Genomic DNA, 15519 nt, shown 5'->3' with positions numbered 1-15519 from the left:
CAGAAAACTTGCGTTTCAGTAAAACATTTCAAATGTATTTGGCCCACAGCTGCTGGCGACGCTACTGTTTAGTTGCTAAGTCGTGTCTGACTCTCTGTGAAGCCATGGACTGTAACCCACCAGGCTCTTTTATCCATGGTATTTCCCAGGCAAGAATACCAGAGTGGGTTGCCATTTCCTTCTCCAGGGTATCTTCCCGACCCAGGGATCAAACTCATGTCTCCTGCTTGGCAAACGGGTTCTTTACCACTGAATCACCAGGGAAGTCCTATTTGGCCTAGTAAAGGACTCTATATTCCTGAGCTAATAAGCCTAAGAGGCAAAATTAGTATTTCTCCTTTTGAAGATGCATAGGAAATCATGCTGCTTTCTAATATGTTAAATCACTCAGTTCCTTTATAGAATCTGAAAGACCAGCTTGCAGTCATGTTGCAAAGAAATTTATGAAAAATGCATTCACAAAATGAGGTACTATTATTTGTTTACATGAAAATGTCCAAGGCATATTAAGTATATGTGTGTGTGGGGAAGGGGTACCTTCCTCCTCTTCTTTAATGGATAGCTGTTATCCCATAATCCTTTAAATGCTCAGGATTCCAAGATTCCCTAGCCTTCTATTTGCACAATATTATACCTCTGCTGGGTAATCTCATTATTATACATATACTATGACAACTGAACTTGACATCAACTATGGCAATATCCTCCAAATAGATTCAAAGCCTTCAGTTCAGTTCAGCCGCTCAGTCGTGTCCGACTCTTTGCAACTCCATGGACTGCAGCACGCCAGGCTTCCCTGTCCATCACCAACTCCCAGAGCTTCCTCAAACTCATGTCCATTGAGTCGGTGATGCCATCCAACCATCTCATCCCGTGCTGTCCCCTTCTCCTCCTGCCCTCAATCTTTCCCAGCATCAGGGTCTTTTCAAATGAGTTAGCTCTTTGCATCAGGTGCCAAAGTACTGGAGTTTCAGTGTCAGCATCAGTCCTTCCAATGAATACCCAGGACTGATTTCCTTTAAGATGGACTGGTTGGATCCCCCTGTAGTCCAAGGGACTCTCAAGTCTTCTCCAACAACACAATTCAAAAGCATCAATTCTCCACTGCTCAGCTTTCTTTATGGTCCAACTTTCACATGCATACATGTACTGGAAAAACCACAGCTTTGACGAGATGGACCTTTGTCGGGAAAGTAATGTCTCTGCTTTTTAATATGCTGTCTAGGTTGGTCATAGCTTTTCTTCCAAGGAGCAAGTGTCATTTAATTTCATGGCTGCAGTCACCATCTGTAGTGATTTTGGAGCCCAAGAAAATAAACTCTGTCATGGTTTCCATCATTTCCCCATCTATTTGCCATGAAGTGATGGAAATGGATGCCATGATCTAACTTTTTTTGATGTTGAGTTTTAAGCCAGCTTTTTCACTCTCCTCTTTCATCAAGAGGCTCTTTACCCTCTCTTCGCTTTCTGCCATAAGGGTGGTATCATCTGCATATCTGCAGTTATTGATATTTCTCCTGGTTATCGGATCAAAGCCCTCAGTCTCACAGTTTAACAGGCAACTAATCTGACCATATTACATCCTTAGTTGAAACCTTTCAATGGAACAATGAGTGGTTGTACTGAAGTTATGAATCTTGAATGCTGCTAATGAATGTCTTGTGCCTTTATCTAGGTGCTGAACATGTTCATCTAGATTTCCACTTACAGAGACTTCCCTGATGGTCCAGTGGCTAAGACTCTATGTTCCCAATGCAGGGGGCCTGGGTTCTATCCCTGATCAGGGAACTAGATCCCACATGCCACAACTAAGAGTTCAAATGCTGCAACCAGAAAAAAACTGTGCTTGCCGCAACTAAAACCCAGTGCAACCAAATAAATAAATAATTTTTCTAAAAGCTGTCCACTTATGAAATATATGCTTTTATATATATATATATATATATATATACACACACACACATATATATATACCTTAAACAGCTTTTTAAATAGTGGCACCTCTCTGTGAATATACTGAAAACAAACTGTACACTGTAAGCAAGTAAACTGTATTATTTTACAATTATGTCTCAATATAGCTATGATATAAAAATAATTTTTAAAATTAAAAAAAATCTTAACTCTTCAATGGCTCTCCATTCTATAGAGCCAATGTACTTCTCAGATATTTCCAAACATGCTTTCTTATTCCTAGTGGCACAAAGAAGAGTTAATCTGCCTGACGAGAACTGGGTAATAAAATCTTCAAAGTCTGTCCCAAAGAAGAAAAAACTTTCTTTGAACTTCTTGTTAGCCAAAATCCTCAGGAAAAGTCATTTAATTGCTCAATATGTATTATTTAACATGAGAATGCTCTACACCAACTCTCAAGTAAAATCAACACACCAAAGAGATGTACCATATTCACTCTACAGCCTCATGCACTCATGAGTCCACAGTCAAATACTCCAATTTGAGGAACAGACTTACAAGAATCTACAGTATCTGATCTCTGTCTTATTGGTCCAGCCTAATTTCCTGCTGTTCCTTTCCTTACTCCCTTCTATACTCCAGCCATACCACATGAATTGCATCCCCTCCACCATGAGCTAAACAATTTGCAGAGGTTTTTAAAACTTTTTCCCTGCTTATATTATAAATTGTAACAACAAATCTACCTTCTCCCCATTTAGAACTTTACCTGCTGGATGAAACTCTCCATCTTTGTCAAGTCTTCTCTGTTGATAACCCCTACCCCTCAAGAAGCTAAAGAAATCCTCTTTATGCCAAACCTTAACTTACATTTGTTACACAAGACAACCCTCACGGTACTACAAGTTCTTATAATACTACTGTCAGTAATTCTTATTACACCTGACTGCCAAAACTGGCTATATATCAAAATCATTTCAGAGATGCTTTTAATACATATGGATACCTAGGTTCCCACCACCATCAATTACGCTTCAACTGGCTCGACGTGGAGCCCTGCCACAGGAAGGTATTTTTTAAATCCCACAAGTGATCTGCATGTGTAGCCAGGTTGAAAACGATCATATAAAACAGTGATTTCTTTATTCATTTTATATCCTCAATGTTCACCATGATGTGGAAACATGTAACTGACTCAGTGCAGAAAGACACAGAATTTAATATAATAAAAATTTAATCTGGCTACATATAAGTTTTAAACATAAGCTTGCATAAATCTATCCAAATTAACTATATCTTCTATCTTTCCTCAGGAAAGCATTATTTCCTCCTATAGTTATAGGCAGTCTTATATCTTCCACATGACCTTAACGCATATTTTATTTATTGTCATATTTATCTTTTTAATCTAGATGTATATGACTACTAAGGTCAAAAATATTCTTTGTCATCTCTCAAGTTTCTGGGTTACCTTCCCACTCTAAATTCTTTATTTCACTCTCAGAATAGCTGTTGTCAGTGTGCAGATACTCACCTACTATAGGTGGTCAATTGTTGGAGCAGATATGTTCTTTACCAGTATGAACCAGTACGTGGTTCACTATCAAAATTAAAACGTCTTACCCTTCCTTCTATTTCTGCTTTTGGCTTCTTTCTGCTCTTTAGGCTTCATCTTTTTTTCTTCTCCAGATTCTCCATCACTCAGAGTCAGCTTGTGTCTCAAAAGCCTATGTCTATATCTTGGCTTCTTAGATTCTTCAGAATCTGAATCTGATTCAGAAATGGCTTGATTTTTTACTTCTAAATGGAGAAAACAAATCATTAAAACCTTCAGCCTTTTTTTCCTTTAAAATGTTGTACACCTATGTATTCTGTTGATAGATAATTATCATGATTTATGGAATTCATCAGAGCTGCATACTAACCTTGTTAAATTGTTGATAACAAGCAATCTCATACATCACACTTGATCTATTACTATCATTAAGTAGCAATGAAATATCACCAATATACATTTATAGATTTTTAAAAGGTAAAAAATATTTTGCTTTACAACCCATCTATTTATTGGCAGTGACTGACAAAATTTGCACAATTATTACCAGATATTCAAAACAATTAATGGTAGCAATGTTTTAATAAACTTCAAACATATATATTAAGAGATTTCATGCTCAGACAGTCTTCAAAGACTGAACTAGTCAAACATACTATACTTCTCTCTGGCTTCCCTGGTGGCTCAGATAGAAAAGAATCTGACTGCAGTGTGGGAGACCTGGGTTCAATCACTGGGTTGGGAAGACCCTGGAGAAGGAAATGGCAACCCACTCCAGTATTCTTGCCTGGAGAACCCCATGGACAGAGGAGCCTGGCAGGCTACAGTCCACGGGGTCACAGAGTCGGACACGACTGCAACTACCATTTCACTTCACTTCACTTCACTTCATTTCACTTAATACTTCTTTCTGGGGAACTCACCCTCATCTCCAGGGTTTTCTTCATTGTGTTTTCCAGTTCTTTTCTTCCCTTCATCTGACTCATCTGAAGATCCATCCTCATCGGAGGAAAGATTGGCTTTAATTTCTTCTAAAAGCATCTTCTTGGCAATTCTCGAGAGTAAAAAGACAATAAAAACTATATATTTGATGGTGAAGTATTACAAATTAAAAACAAATGGAATTATATGTATCAAAATAGGAATAATTTTATCAAAAGATTTTTATTATAAATGTCTATCAAAGTCTATTTTAATTTAAAGTACTAACCAAAACTTTTGAAAATGCTCTTAGCACTGATTTTTTCCCAGTTCTATTCAATTTCACAATATACTGAAAAATCTCAGGGACGTTTCTACTATTTTCACCAATTGCAACTTCATGCTGGATATCCTTCCAATCCTATACTTGCTCTGCTGCCACCATCTGACAACTACAGTATCAGACAGGTCCACAATAGTAAATGAATTCATTCAAACAAATGGTATTTCAACACAAAACTCCACATGAAAGGATTTATTCAACAGTAAAACATATTCTTAGAAAATCAGTGTCCAATAAACCACTATTCTGAAACAGTGCCTCAAACAAGTGAATAACATTTTTGGCTCTTAAATTTCAATTTACTGCATAAATTCTTCCAATCAAATGAAAATATACAACATATATTAGAATACTAAAGCAATAAAAAATCCCTAATAATATTCAAACTAAGGCAGAAAAGGGGAAAGAGTGCTATTTACTATGTACATAGTTAAAGAACACAAATTACTTTCAAAAAGTTTTTACTTTCCAAAAAAGTAGATAATGCATTACCGTAAAGCATACCAAAATTTTTCCCGATGCTCCTCAAAGACCAATTTGCCAATGAAAAAATAAACTGTTCAAAGCATGAGAAAATATTTAATACTCTCTTATGTTAAAATAAAACATCAGTTCAGTTCAATTCAGTTGCTCAGTCATGTCTGACTCTTTGAAACCCCATGAATTGCAGCACGCCAGGCCTGCCTGTCCATCGCCATCTCCCGGAGTTCACTCAGACTCACGTCCATCGAGTCCGTGATGCCATCCAGCCATCTCATCCTGGTCGTCCCCTTCTCCTCCTGCCCCCAATCCCTCCCAGCATCAGAGGCTTTTCCAATGAGTCAACACTTCGCATGAGCTGGCAAAAGTACTGCAGCTTCAGCTTTAGCATCATTCCTTCCCAAGAAATCCCAGGGCTGATCTCCTTCAGAATGGACTGGTTGGATCTCCTTGTAGTCCAAGGGACTCTCAAGAGTCTTCTCCAACACCACAGTTCAAAAGCATCAATTCTTCAGCACTCAGCTTTCTTCACAGTCCAACTCTCACATCCATACATGACCACTGGAAAAACCATAGCCTTGACTAGACGGACCTTAGTTGGCAAAGTAATATCTCTGCTTTTGAACATACTATCCAGTTTGGTCATAACTTTTCTTCCAAGGAGTAAGCGTCTTTTAATTTCATGGCTGCAGTCACCATCTGCAGTGATTTTGGAGCCCAAAAAGATAAAATCTGGTAATGTTTCCACTGTTTCCCCATCTATTTCCCATGAAGTGATGGGACCAGATGCCATGATCTTCATTTTCTGAATGTTGAGTTTTAAGCCAACTTCTTCGCTCTCCTCTTTCACTTTCATCAAGAGGCTTTTTAATTCCTCTTCACATTCTGCCATAAGGGTGGTGTCATCTGCATATCTGAGGTGATTGATATTTCTCCCGGCAATCTTAATTCCAGCTTGTGTTTCTTCCAGTCCAGTGTTTCTCATGATGCACTCTGCATATAAGTTAAATAAGCAGGGTGACAATATACAGCCTTGATGTACTCCTTTTCCTATTTGGAACCAGTCTGTTGTTCCATGTCCAGTTCTAACTGTTGCTTCCTGACCTGCATACAGATTTCTCAAGAGGTAGGTCAGGTGCTCTGGTATTCCCATCTCTTTCAGAATTTTCCACAGTTTATTGTGATCCACACAGTCAAAGGCTTTGGCATAGTCAATAAAGCAGAAGTAGATGTTTTTCTGGAACTCTCTTGCTTTTTCCATGATCCGGGAGATGTTGACAATTTGATCTCTGGTTCCTCTGCCTTTTCTAAAACCAGCTTGAATGTCAGGGAGTTCACGGTTCATGTATTGCTGAAGCCTTGCTTGGAGAATTTTGAGCATTACTTTACTAGCATGTGAGATGAGTGCAATTGTGCAGCAGTTTGAGCATTCTTTGGCATTGCCTTTCTTTGGAATTGGAATGAAAACTGAACTTTTCCATTCCTGTGGCCACTGCTGAGTTTTCCAAATTTGCTGACATATTGAGTGCAGCACTTTCACAGCATCATCTTTCAAGATTTGAAACAGCTCAATTGGAATTCCATCACCTCCACTAGCTTTGTTCGTAGTGATGCTTTCTAAGGCCCACTTGACTTCACATTCCAAGATGTCTCGCTCTAGATTAGTGATCACATCATCATGATTATCTGGGTCGTGAAGATCTTTTTTGTAGAGTTCTTCTGTGTATTCTTGCCACGTCTTCTTAATATCTTCTGCTTCTGTTAGGTCCATACCATTTCTGTCCTTTATTGAGCCCATCTTTGCATGAAATGTTCCCTTGGTATCTCTCATTTTCTTGAAGAGATCTCTCGTCTTTCCCATTCTGTTCTTTTCTTCTATTTCTTTGCACTGATCGCTGAAGAAGGCTTTCTTATCTCTTCTTGCTATTCTTCAGAACTCTGCATTCAGATGCTTATATCTTTCCTTTTCTCCTTTGCTTTTCACCTCTCTTCTTTTCACAGCTATTTGTAAGCCCTCCCCAGACAGCCATTTTCCTTTTTTGCATTTCTTTTCCATGGGGATGGTCTTGATCCCTGTCTCCTGTACAATGTCACGAACCTCATTCCATAGTTCATCAGGCACTCTATCTATCAGATCTAGGCCCTTAAATCTATTTCTCACTTCCACTGTGTAATCATAAGGGATTTGATTTAGGTCATACCTGAATGGTGTAGCAGTTTTCCCTATTTTCTTCAATTTGAGTCTGAATTTGGTAATAAGGAGTTCATGATCTGAGCCACAGTCAGCTCCTGGACTTGTTTTTGTTGACTGTATAGAGCTTCTCCATCTTTGGCTAGAAAGAATATAATCAATCTGATTTTAGTGTTGACCATCTGGTGATGTCCATGTGTAAAGTCTTCTCTTGTGTTGTTGGAAGAGGGTGTTTGCTATGACCAGTGCAATATCTTGGCAAAATTCTATTAGCCTTTGCCCTGCTTCATTCCGCATTCCAAGGCCAAATTTGCCTGTTACTCCAGGTGTTTCTTGGCTTCCTACTTTTGCATTCCAGTCCCCTATAAAGAAAAGGACATCTTTTGGGGCTGTTAGTTCTAAAAGGTCTTGTAGATCTTCATAAAATCGTTCAACTTCAGTTTCTTCAGCGTTACTGGTTGGGGCATATACTTGGATAACTGTGATACTGAATGGTTTGCCTTGGAGATGAACAGAGATCATTCTGTCGTTTTTGAGATTGCATCCAAGTACTGCATTTTGGACTCTTTTGTTGACCATGATGGCTACTATATTCCTAATAAATTTTCATGTTTGCACTAAAGGAAGATATCAAAAAGTGTAAGATAAAAACAATTTTTGTGTAAGATGAGGTAATTTGCACCTTTAGATATAAATTCATAAATCACAATAACAAAGCGAAACCTTATAAAAAGGCTCAAAAGTTGACATGATTCTTGGTTTTCCCTGAACTAGCTTCTATATGGATAAACATCTACTCTGTAAACATGAATGACTCTAGCTTAGTCAAAATTTTGGAGCTGGAATTAGGAGACTTTTGTTATTTTTAAATTTGAAATTATTTTTATTTATTAACATGAACTCACATTAAATCAAGAATTCATTCAATGTTGGGAGGTGTTAATGTATGTTAATGTTTTTTTTAATTTTATTTGAAAGATAGATTGCTCATTGCAATTTATATTCAAAGATATATAGCAAAGGCACCTAGACAGACTAAAGCAAACAAAACAGCTAATCAGTTTCATAAATGCTGATATGCCCTTTGGTCCTTCCTTCCTAAACAGATAGATAAGGAACATTTAGAAAACAGAGAGAGCTACAAATTGCAAGAGGAAACCACAGATGAGTTAGCTCTTCTGAGGATTTCTAACTTGATATGCATTTTAATGAAGTGGAGATTAGATCATTCCAATTTAAATCCTACTAGAGTTGCATTGGTGGCTCAGATGGCAAAGAATCCACCTGCAATGCAGGAGACCTGGGTTCAACCCCTGGGTCGGGAAGATCCCCTGGAGAGGGGAATGGCAATCCACTCCAGTATTCTTGATTGGAAAATCCCTTGGATCAAGGAGCCTGGCGGGCTACAGTCCATGAGGTCACAGAGAGCTGGACACAACTGAGAGAGACTTTATTTTTTTATTTTTTATTTTTTTTTATAAAATAACTAACTTTAAACTTTTTTTTTATAAAATGACTAACTTTAAACTTTTTTTTTATAAAATGACTAACTTTAAACTTCTACATCAGTGGTTTCCTAACTGTACATGGTTTGGACTGTACATAGTAAAGATTTTTAAGATGGGGACAACTTACATTTCGCCAAGAAAAAAAATTAAACCCAAATATTTATTTCAATATTTTATCAAGTATGAACCCTCCACAAACTAGGAAATAGTTTCAAAATAAAGGGTGGCTCTTTAACTGAATTAAAAGCATCCTTCTGGAAAAACTCTCTAAAATTTTCTTTTATACATACCACATCATCATTTCCCATGAACAAGGAATGACTTTTTCAAGCCAATTTGAGTGAAAACACAGATTTGGAATGAATAAGTGTATGTGCACGTGTGTGTACATATAATATGAAGCACTGGATACTAGGTTACAAATAGAAAAACAGTTCACGTGCAGTTACAAGATCTTATATCATCATTTGAGTGGTATAATAATAGCAAACAAGAATATAATTATTAATTTAGTTACTCTAAAGGTTAGTTCAATTACCTGATTTTAGTTTGCATTTACAAGTTTAAAAAATGTCATAAACTCCATATAATCTATAAAGACTTGGTTGTTAATTTTAGGAAACCACATATTTCTTCTTTCAAACTCTAGATTCCTAATAAGTCTACTAAATGAAATTTAAAACACGTAAACTTACAAATACTAAAATTCTAGGCTATCATGAGGAAACTAACATGAAATATGTAAGATAATAAGATTCTATACCAACTGAAAAATCACACAATAAATCATGAAAAATGAAATGAGATCCACACACTGAAGAATTACTTGATTTATCAACAACCCTCAATAAAGTCATAATATACAGAATAATCACAGACACTTTAGAAGTGAATGCTCATTTTTCACCAAACTGAAAGTGATACAGAGTAATGGAGATTCCCTAAGCTTTACCTCACTAAGATGTTTTAGATTTGCCCTTTTGAGCAAAGGAAAGCCTAATAAATAGCCATATACATTAAGCCCTAAAAAGAATAATAAAGTAAAATAATTTTGCATAAATAATGGCTGACAGCTCAAGTCCAGTAGGTCAAAGACTTAATGTATCATACAACAGCCCATCACATAACCTACAACTCAAAGTTAGAACTTAATTTGAAAGACCTAAGTGCTGAGGCTGACCTTCAACCTGAGTATTCAAACATGTTGAGGTGAGATGTGTCCCATCTACAAAGCCTGCAGTGAGATTCTTCAAGGGAAACTACAGTACATTAACTCTTGAGTCACGGGCCACAGAAACTTCAAGGACATCATCACTTGAGAACCAGCTCAGGCTGGGAAGGCGTCATTTTGGAGGCCTCAGCTGGACCCATGCTGGAATGCATGTGATGGATGTATAGTCATGATTCCTAGTTGATTGTTTGCTCTCAAGTTTCCTTTCTTGAGGTTTTCCAGGATGTTTCTGAGAAAATCATCCAGGCAACAAGCTACTGCCCCTAGAATCTCAATGCTCAACATTACATCGCTGGGAAGGCGTCATTTTGGAGGCCTCAGCTGGACCCATGCTGGAATGCATGTGATGGATGTATAGTCATGATTCCTAGTTGATTGTTTGCTCTCAAGTTTCCTTTCTTGAGGTTTTTGAGGATGTTTCTGAGAAAATCATCCAGGCAACAAGCTACTGCCCCTAGAATCTCAATGCTCAACATTACATCTTGGGGCAGGTGCAGCATTCAAAGCAGTCACAACTCTATCAGAAGCATCAGAGGCACTAGTTGTGCCAAACTTGTGGCAGAAAACCTGGCAGAACCAGAAGTAATGGAGCCACTTCTCCATTTTCCTGAAAGGGAAGGAAAGGAGAGGGGAAAAAAGCAAAACAATATGGAAAGGAGGATAAAAACCCACAATGATCAGAAGTGGTAGCATGAAGGAATACTAGAACCTCAAAACTCAAACAAGCTAAATCACATAATGAATACCAAGATAAGATAATGCCTTATTATCCTTGCACCATCAGCTACTAAAATAAAGCAAAAATAAAATAAGGAATGAGGCCAACAATGCAAAAACAAATGAGCAATCACACAGAGAGCAAGCGAGACAAGAAAGCCTTTAGTAATTCTGATCCTTCCTAGAAAGGAAATCAGTAATGCCTCTTGTTTAAGCACTCAAACAGGAAAAGAAAGTAAACCACCTCTTGGCTGGTAGAAAAATCGATAATTCAAAACACTCACTTTCTTAAAAAGGAATAATCAAGAGAATCTCTTGTACCAGGGAATTTTAGAGAAACAGCCGTTACAAAAGCAACACAAAATGTTAGAGCTGAAGAAAGGACCTCAGAATCCAAGTTTGTCATTTCATAGATGAGGAAACAGGCTTAAATAGGGGAAATGACTTGGCCAAAGAAACAAAGCTAGTAAGTGGCAAAGCCAGAAGTACAATCTAAGCTCCTAAATCCCAATCTGCTACTAATTTTACTATGTTAGTCCTATATTCTCTACTCATTCACTGCTACTGTGCTAATTAATGAGTGCTTAGGGCAATACACTAAAGTCACATTCTTAAAGATATCTGTATTTCACTGATTTTTAAGATTATGTATTTAGAAATCAAAGAATTCAAGCTTTCATTTTTAAAGATTTTTAAAAAAAGAGTTGTAAACATCTTTCACCTAAGTACGCACTATCTCTAAAATACTGATAGACCATTTCAGATATCCCCAACAATCTACTGTCTTTATCTTTCAAGAGATTCTGAAAACAGGGTTAAAGAAAATTACTAAATGAAACCACATTTTTAGAAGGCCAAAATACTGTGGATCCATATACAAAGGTGACAAATTAATTTTTTTTGCATTCTGTGCATAATATCACAAAATAATAGTTAAAACAGAGAATTCTGAATAAGATTATAGTTTTAGAGATAAAAAACAACTGTCTAAGTAAATGCAATACTAAAACCTCACACCATATATAAACGGTTGATCTATAAAACAATTCAAATAACTACAGTCAAAAAATGTTGAATAAATAAAATTTCTCAGAATAAAAATTTTTTTGAGAACAGGGTGAGGAACACATATCCCTCTAGTATGGAGGGATGCTTTGTTTTAACAAATACTATATACTTCAGGTTGAGAATAAAAGATAGACATTTCATAAAACTACAAAGGAATTCCTCATCTTCAAAATCTGTATTAGTATTTTTTTTAACTCTGGTTCAAAATTAGTTTGTTTTTTTTTTTTGGTCACTTGGCTAGGCTTGGATCAAATCCAACCCCACTGCAGTGGAAACAGAGTCCTCATCACTGGACCACCAGAGAAGGCTCCAAAATTGATACTGGGTTAAACCTGAATGAACTTTTTGACCAACCCAGTATCTTGATATGACCCTTTCTATGAAAAAAATATAACCAAGGCATAATGATCTATACCTGAAGAGAGTGCTATTCGTGAGATAATGATGAAGTCACTAAATAACCAAAAAGCTAAACAACACCTTGAAATATTTTAGTCACATGTTCTATAATGTTTGCACTTAATAAAAAACATCACCGTTTACTTAAAATTAGTATCAAATAACTTTAAAAAAAATCTTAGGAGTAGAAAGATAAAAGCTGTATGAAATTAAGAACTCAAAGTTTATTAACAATTTATGCATGGGCTTAAATTACAAAATGTGTATTCCCTGATTTTATGTAAAAATCTAAGCCAATTTTAGAGAAATTTTTAATAAGAAATTTATTAACATTGATATTAATTTAGGAAATTTGATCATACTAAAGAACTAGTTCAATTTTTTTATATTCAATACTTGAAAAGTAAAATCAAAGAATTTGAAAAAAAAAAAAAAGAATTTGCCTTAATTTTATTTTCAAAATCCAAAGACTATATAGTCATAAAAATGAACCTTTTTTGCTCACCCTAGAAACTCAAAAGTCTCTCTTTTTGGGGGAGTGGGGATGGGAGCTTTTTCTTATTTTCTGAAAGTCCCAGTATCACCAAACAATAGAAAATAGGGGAAAAAGGCTGACCATAATGTTTATATCTCAGGTAGATTATATCTAGTGGCTAGATCACCTGTATTATACTTGGCTTACAATACTTACCTGCACTAGAAAGACAAAGCAAATTGAAAAAAAATTGCCTTAAAATTGCCAGATATTTAAACCCTTATTCAAACATGAAACAAGTAAAATACTCATTTAAAACCTATCTTTGTTTTTAAAGCTCAATGAAACCTAAATCAATTTTGCAAATCAAATATGAAAAAAAATTCACAGAAAAAAATTATTGCAGTTTAGCAAATTTGTAAAGAACAGCTAAAGACATACACAGAAGATGAACTCTTGTAAACGTGCTTAAGAAACCAAAGTCATATGTCGAAGGGACTTGACATATATTCAAGCCAATAATCTTTGCTGAAACCAAATAATCATCAAATATCTTTATTAGAATGAAAAACATCCAGGAATCATTAATCACTTCCAAAAATATGCTTGATTAATAGCACAGAGCCTGCATCAACAGAATACACCAAACTAGTAGGGGAAAAAAATAATCATTTGTATGTTTTCCAGTCTGAAAAGCAAAGTAGTACCAAATGATATAACAACTGAAAAACTAAGGCTACAATGTAGTTCCACAATAATGAAGCAGAAATTCTATTAACAATGGGCAATTTCTTTAAGCAATCTCCACATCAAATTTTGCTTCTATGAAAAAAAATTAGCCCCACTGAGATAGAAATTATGAGAAAAACTATGCAATATTAGTCAACCTAACTAAGCATTTTTCTACTATAAAGTAAATATTAATATATATGTGTGTGGCAGCAGAGGATATACATATAAAAAGCCTCAATTTAAGCTAAGTTGGGATTTTAAAAATTGCAGATTTAGGAAAAATTCTGACAATCTAGTTTTTTTCCTTTAAAAGCTCAGTTTTAAATATTTCCCACACCCTATAAAAATTACAAATAAAGAATATTCTGAAGATAATTCTTTTGGAGGGGTTGGATTCTTCAGTGATAGTTTAACATGCAACCTCTGAAGAAAAGCCTGATTTAATAATCCTCAACACCATCACTATTGAACTTAAATACACTATTATGTTATGACTGAGGCTAATTCACAGTGGAGGTATTAAAATAAACATTAAATATCCTTTTAATGAAATAATCAATTTAAAACAAAACAGATATTTGGAAGGCAACATTAACATAATGGCACATTCAAATAAATGACCTTAAAATTACATGTATAATTTAAATAATCTGACAAACTGATATATTTTCCCTTGCAAAAAGTATATAAAGTCTGTTATAAAACCTGAATTAAATTGTTATACAAAATTCAAAATATAAAGTTAGTCTATTTATATTTTTCTAAAAAGCTGAAACAAAAATTATAAAAGTTAAACTGCTGCTCAACCTATAATTTTTATCACTGTTTACTAAATGTAATTAAATAGAAATTATTTTACAAGTTAGACCACTCTATCTCACAATAGCATACATTTACTTTCAAATACGAATGATACTATATAATAGCATGCTAAAATAACAAACTTATTTATTCACACCTACTAAGATATTCAGGACATGACTAAGTTCTTTAAATTACCTCAAAACCTACTATAACTTTAAAATGAAAAAGATAAATTGTAATGAAATCTGTCATAAAATTTTCACACACATAGGTAAGTATATATGTTATATATGAGAACATATGTTTAAAGAATTATAAAGTATTCACTTCCTCAATTTCAGAAATATCAAAACTTAGTTGACTATAAACTAGCTTGCATATCTTGGTTCTAACAAATTGTTTCAACTCTCATGAAAAGAGCAATTATAATAAAAATTAAATGCTTGAACAAGAAGAGTTTTACAGACATTTATTGCATTCAAATAATTAACTATTTGCATTAATACACTATTTACCTGTCCATAAATATCAACAGTGAAAATGTGTTACAATACTGCTAAAAAGGCAAAGCATATGAAATTTATACACAATTGTGTACAAATTTATACATCATTACAATATGCGGTCTACTAAAATATATCCAACTCAAAAATGTAAAAGGTAAAAAATAACTCCGAGACTTTATCATGATCTGAAAACAAAGTTTTAAAACTTGCTTAGTGCATATTCAAATATGCTCAAGTACACTGTCTATACTAAAATAATTCAAAAAGGTATTGTATCCCCATCATTAGATAACACATGGGTATTAGATACCTCTTTGGTATACTGGATATGAAACAAGTTATTAATGGCATATTTTATAATAGCACACTAAACTGGATATAAAGAAAAACATGCTCAAAATAAGATTCTTCTCAAAAGTACTCAACATGGTTGTACTTTTTTAATCACAAATAAAAGATGGAATTAAAGATGCCTTTCAATAAAATACCTGCCAGTTACAGAGAGATATGATCAAGTAACTTAAAAGATTAAAAGTATACTTATATTTTGACAAGCTCTAACACAAAAATTATTGTACCCTAATGACACTTATTTGGTGGTTAAATAGGAAATTAAGGTTCATAACCCATAAGTAAATTAGGATATAGCATGTTTTAAACATTATTAGCCTTTCA

General features: G+C 35.0%; 1 protein-coding gene across 7 annotated transcripts in view; it reads right to left on the bottom strand.

The window, feature by feature from the left end:
- ATRX (ATRX chromatin remodeler) overlaps positions 1-15519 on the bottom strand; it is a 293493-nt gene that overhangs the window by 156948 nt on the left and 121026 nt on the right. For all 7 annotated transcript variants that reach the window (XM_040265641.1, XM_040265643.1, XM_040265642.1 and 4 more), the window contains 2 exons: positions 4393-4523; positions 3538-3714 (listed from right to left, as the gene is read on the bottom strand). In XM_040265641.1, coding sequence (XP_040121575.1) covers positions 3538-3714; positions 4393-4523 — 308 coding nt within the window. The remainder of the gene's footprint in view (positions 1-3537; positions 3715-4392; positions 4524-15519) is intronic.

Source organism: Oryx dammah, unplaced genomic scaffold (genome assembly GCF_014754425.2).
Source record: "Oryx dammah isolate SB20612 unplaced genomic scaffold, SCBI_Odam_1.1 HiC_scaffold_23, whole genome shotgun sequence".
Lineage (NCBI taxonomy): Eukaryota > Metazoa > Chordata > Mammalia > Artiodactyla > Bovidae > Oryx > Oryx dammah.
The sequence above is the reverse complement of the archived record's forward strand: the minus strand, read 5'-3'. Positions and strand labels throughout refer to the sequence as shown.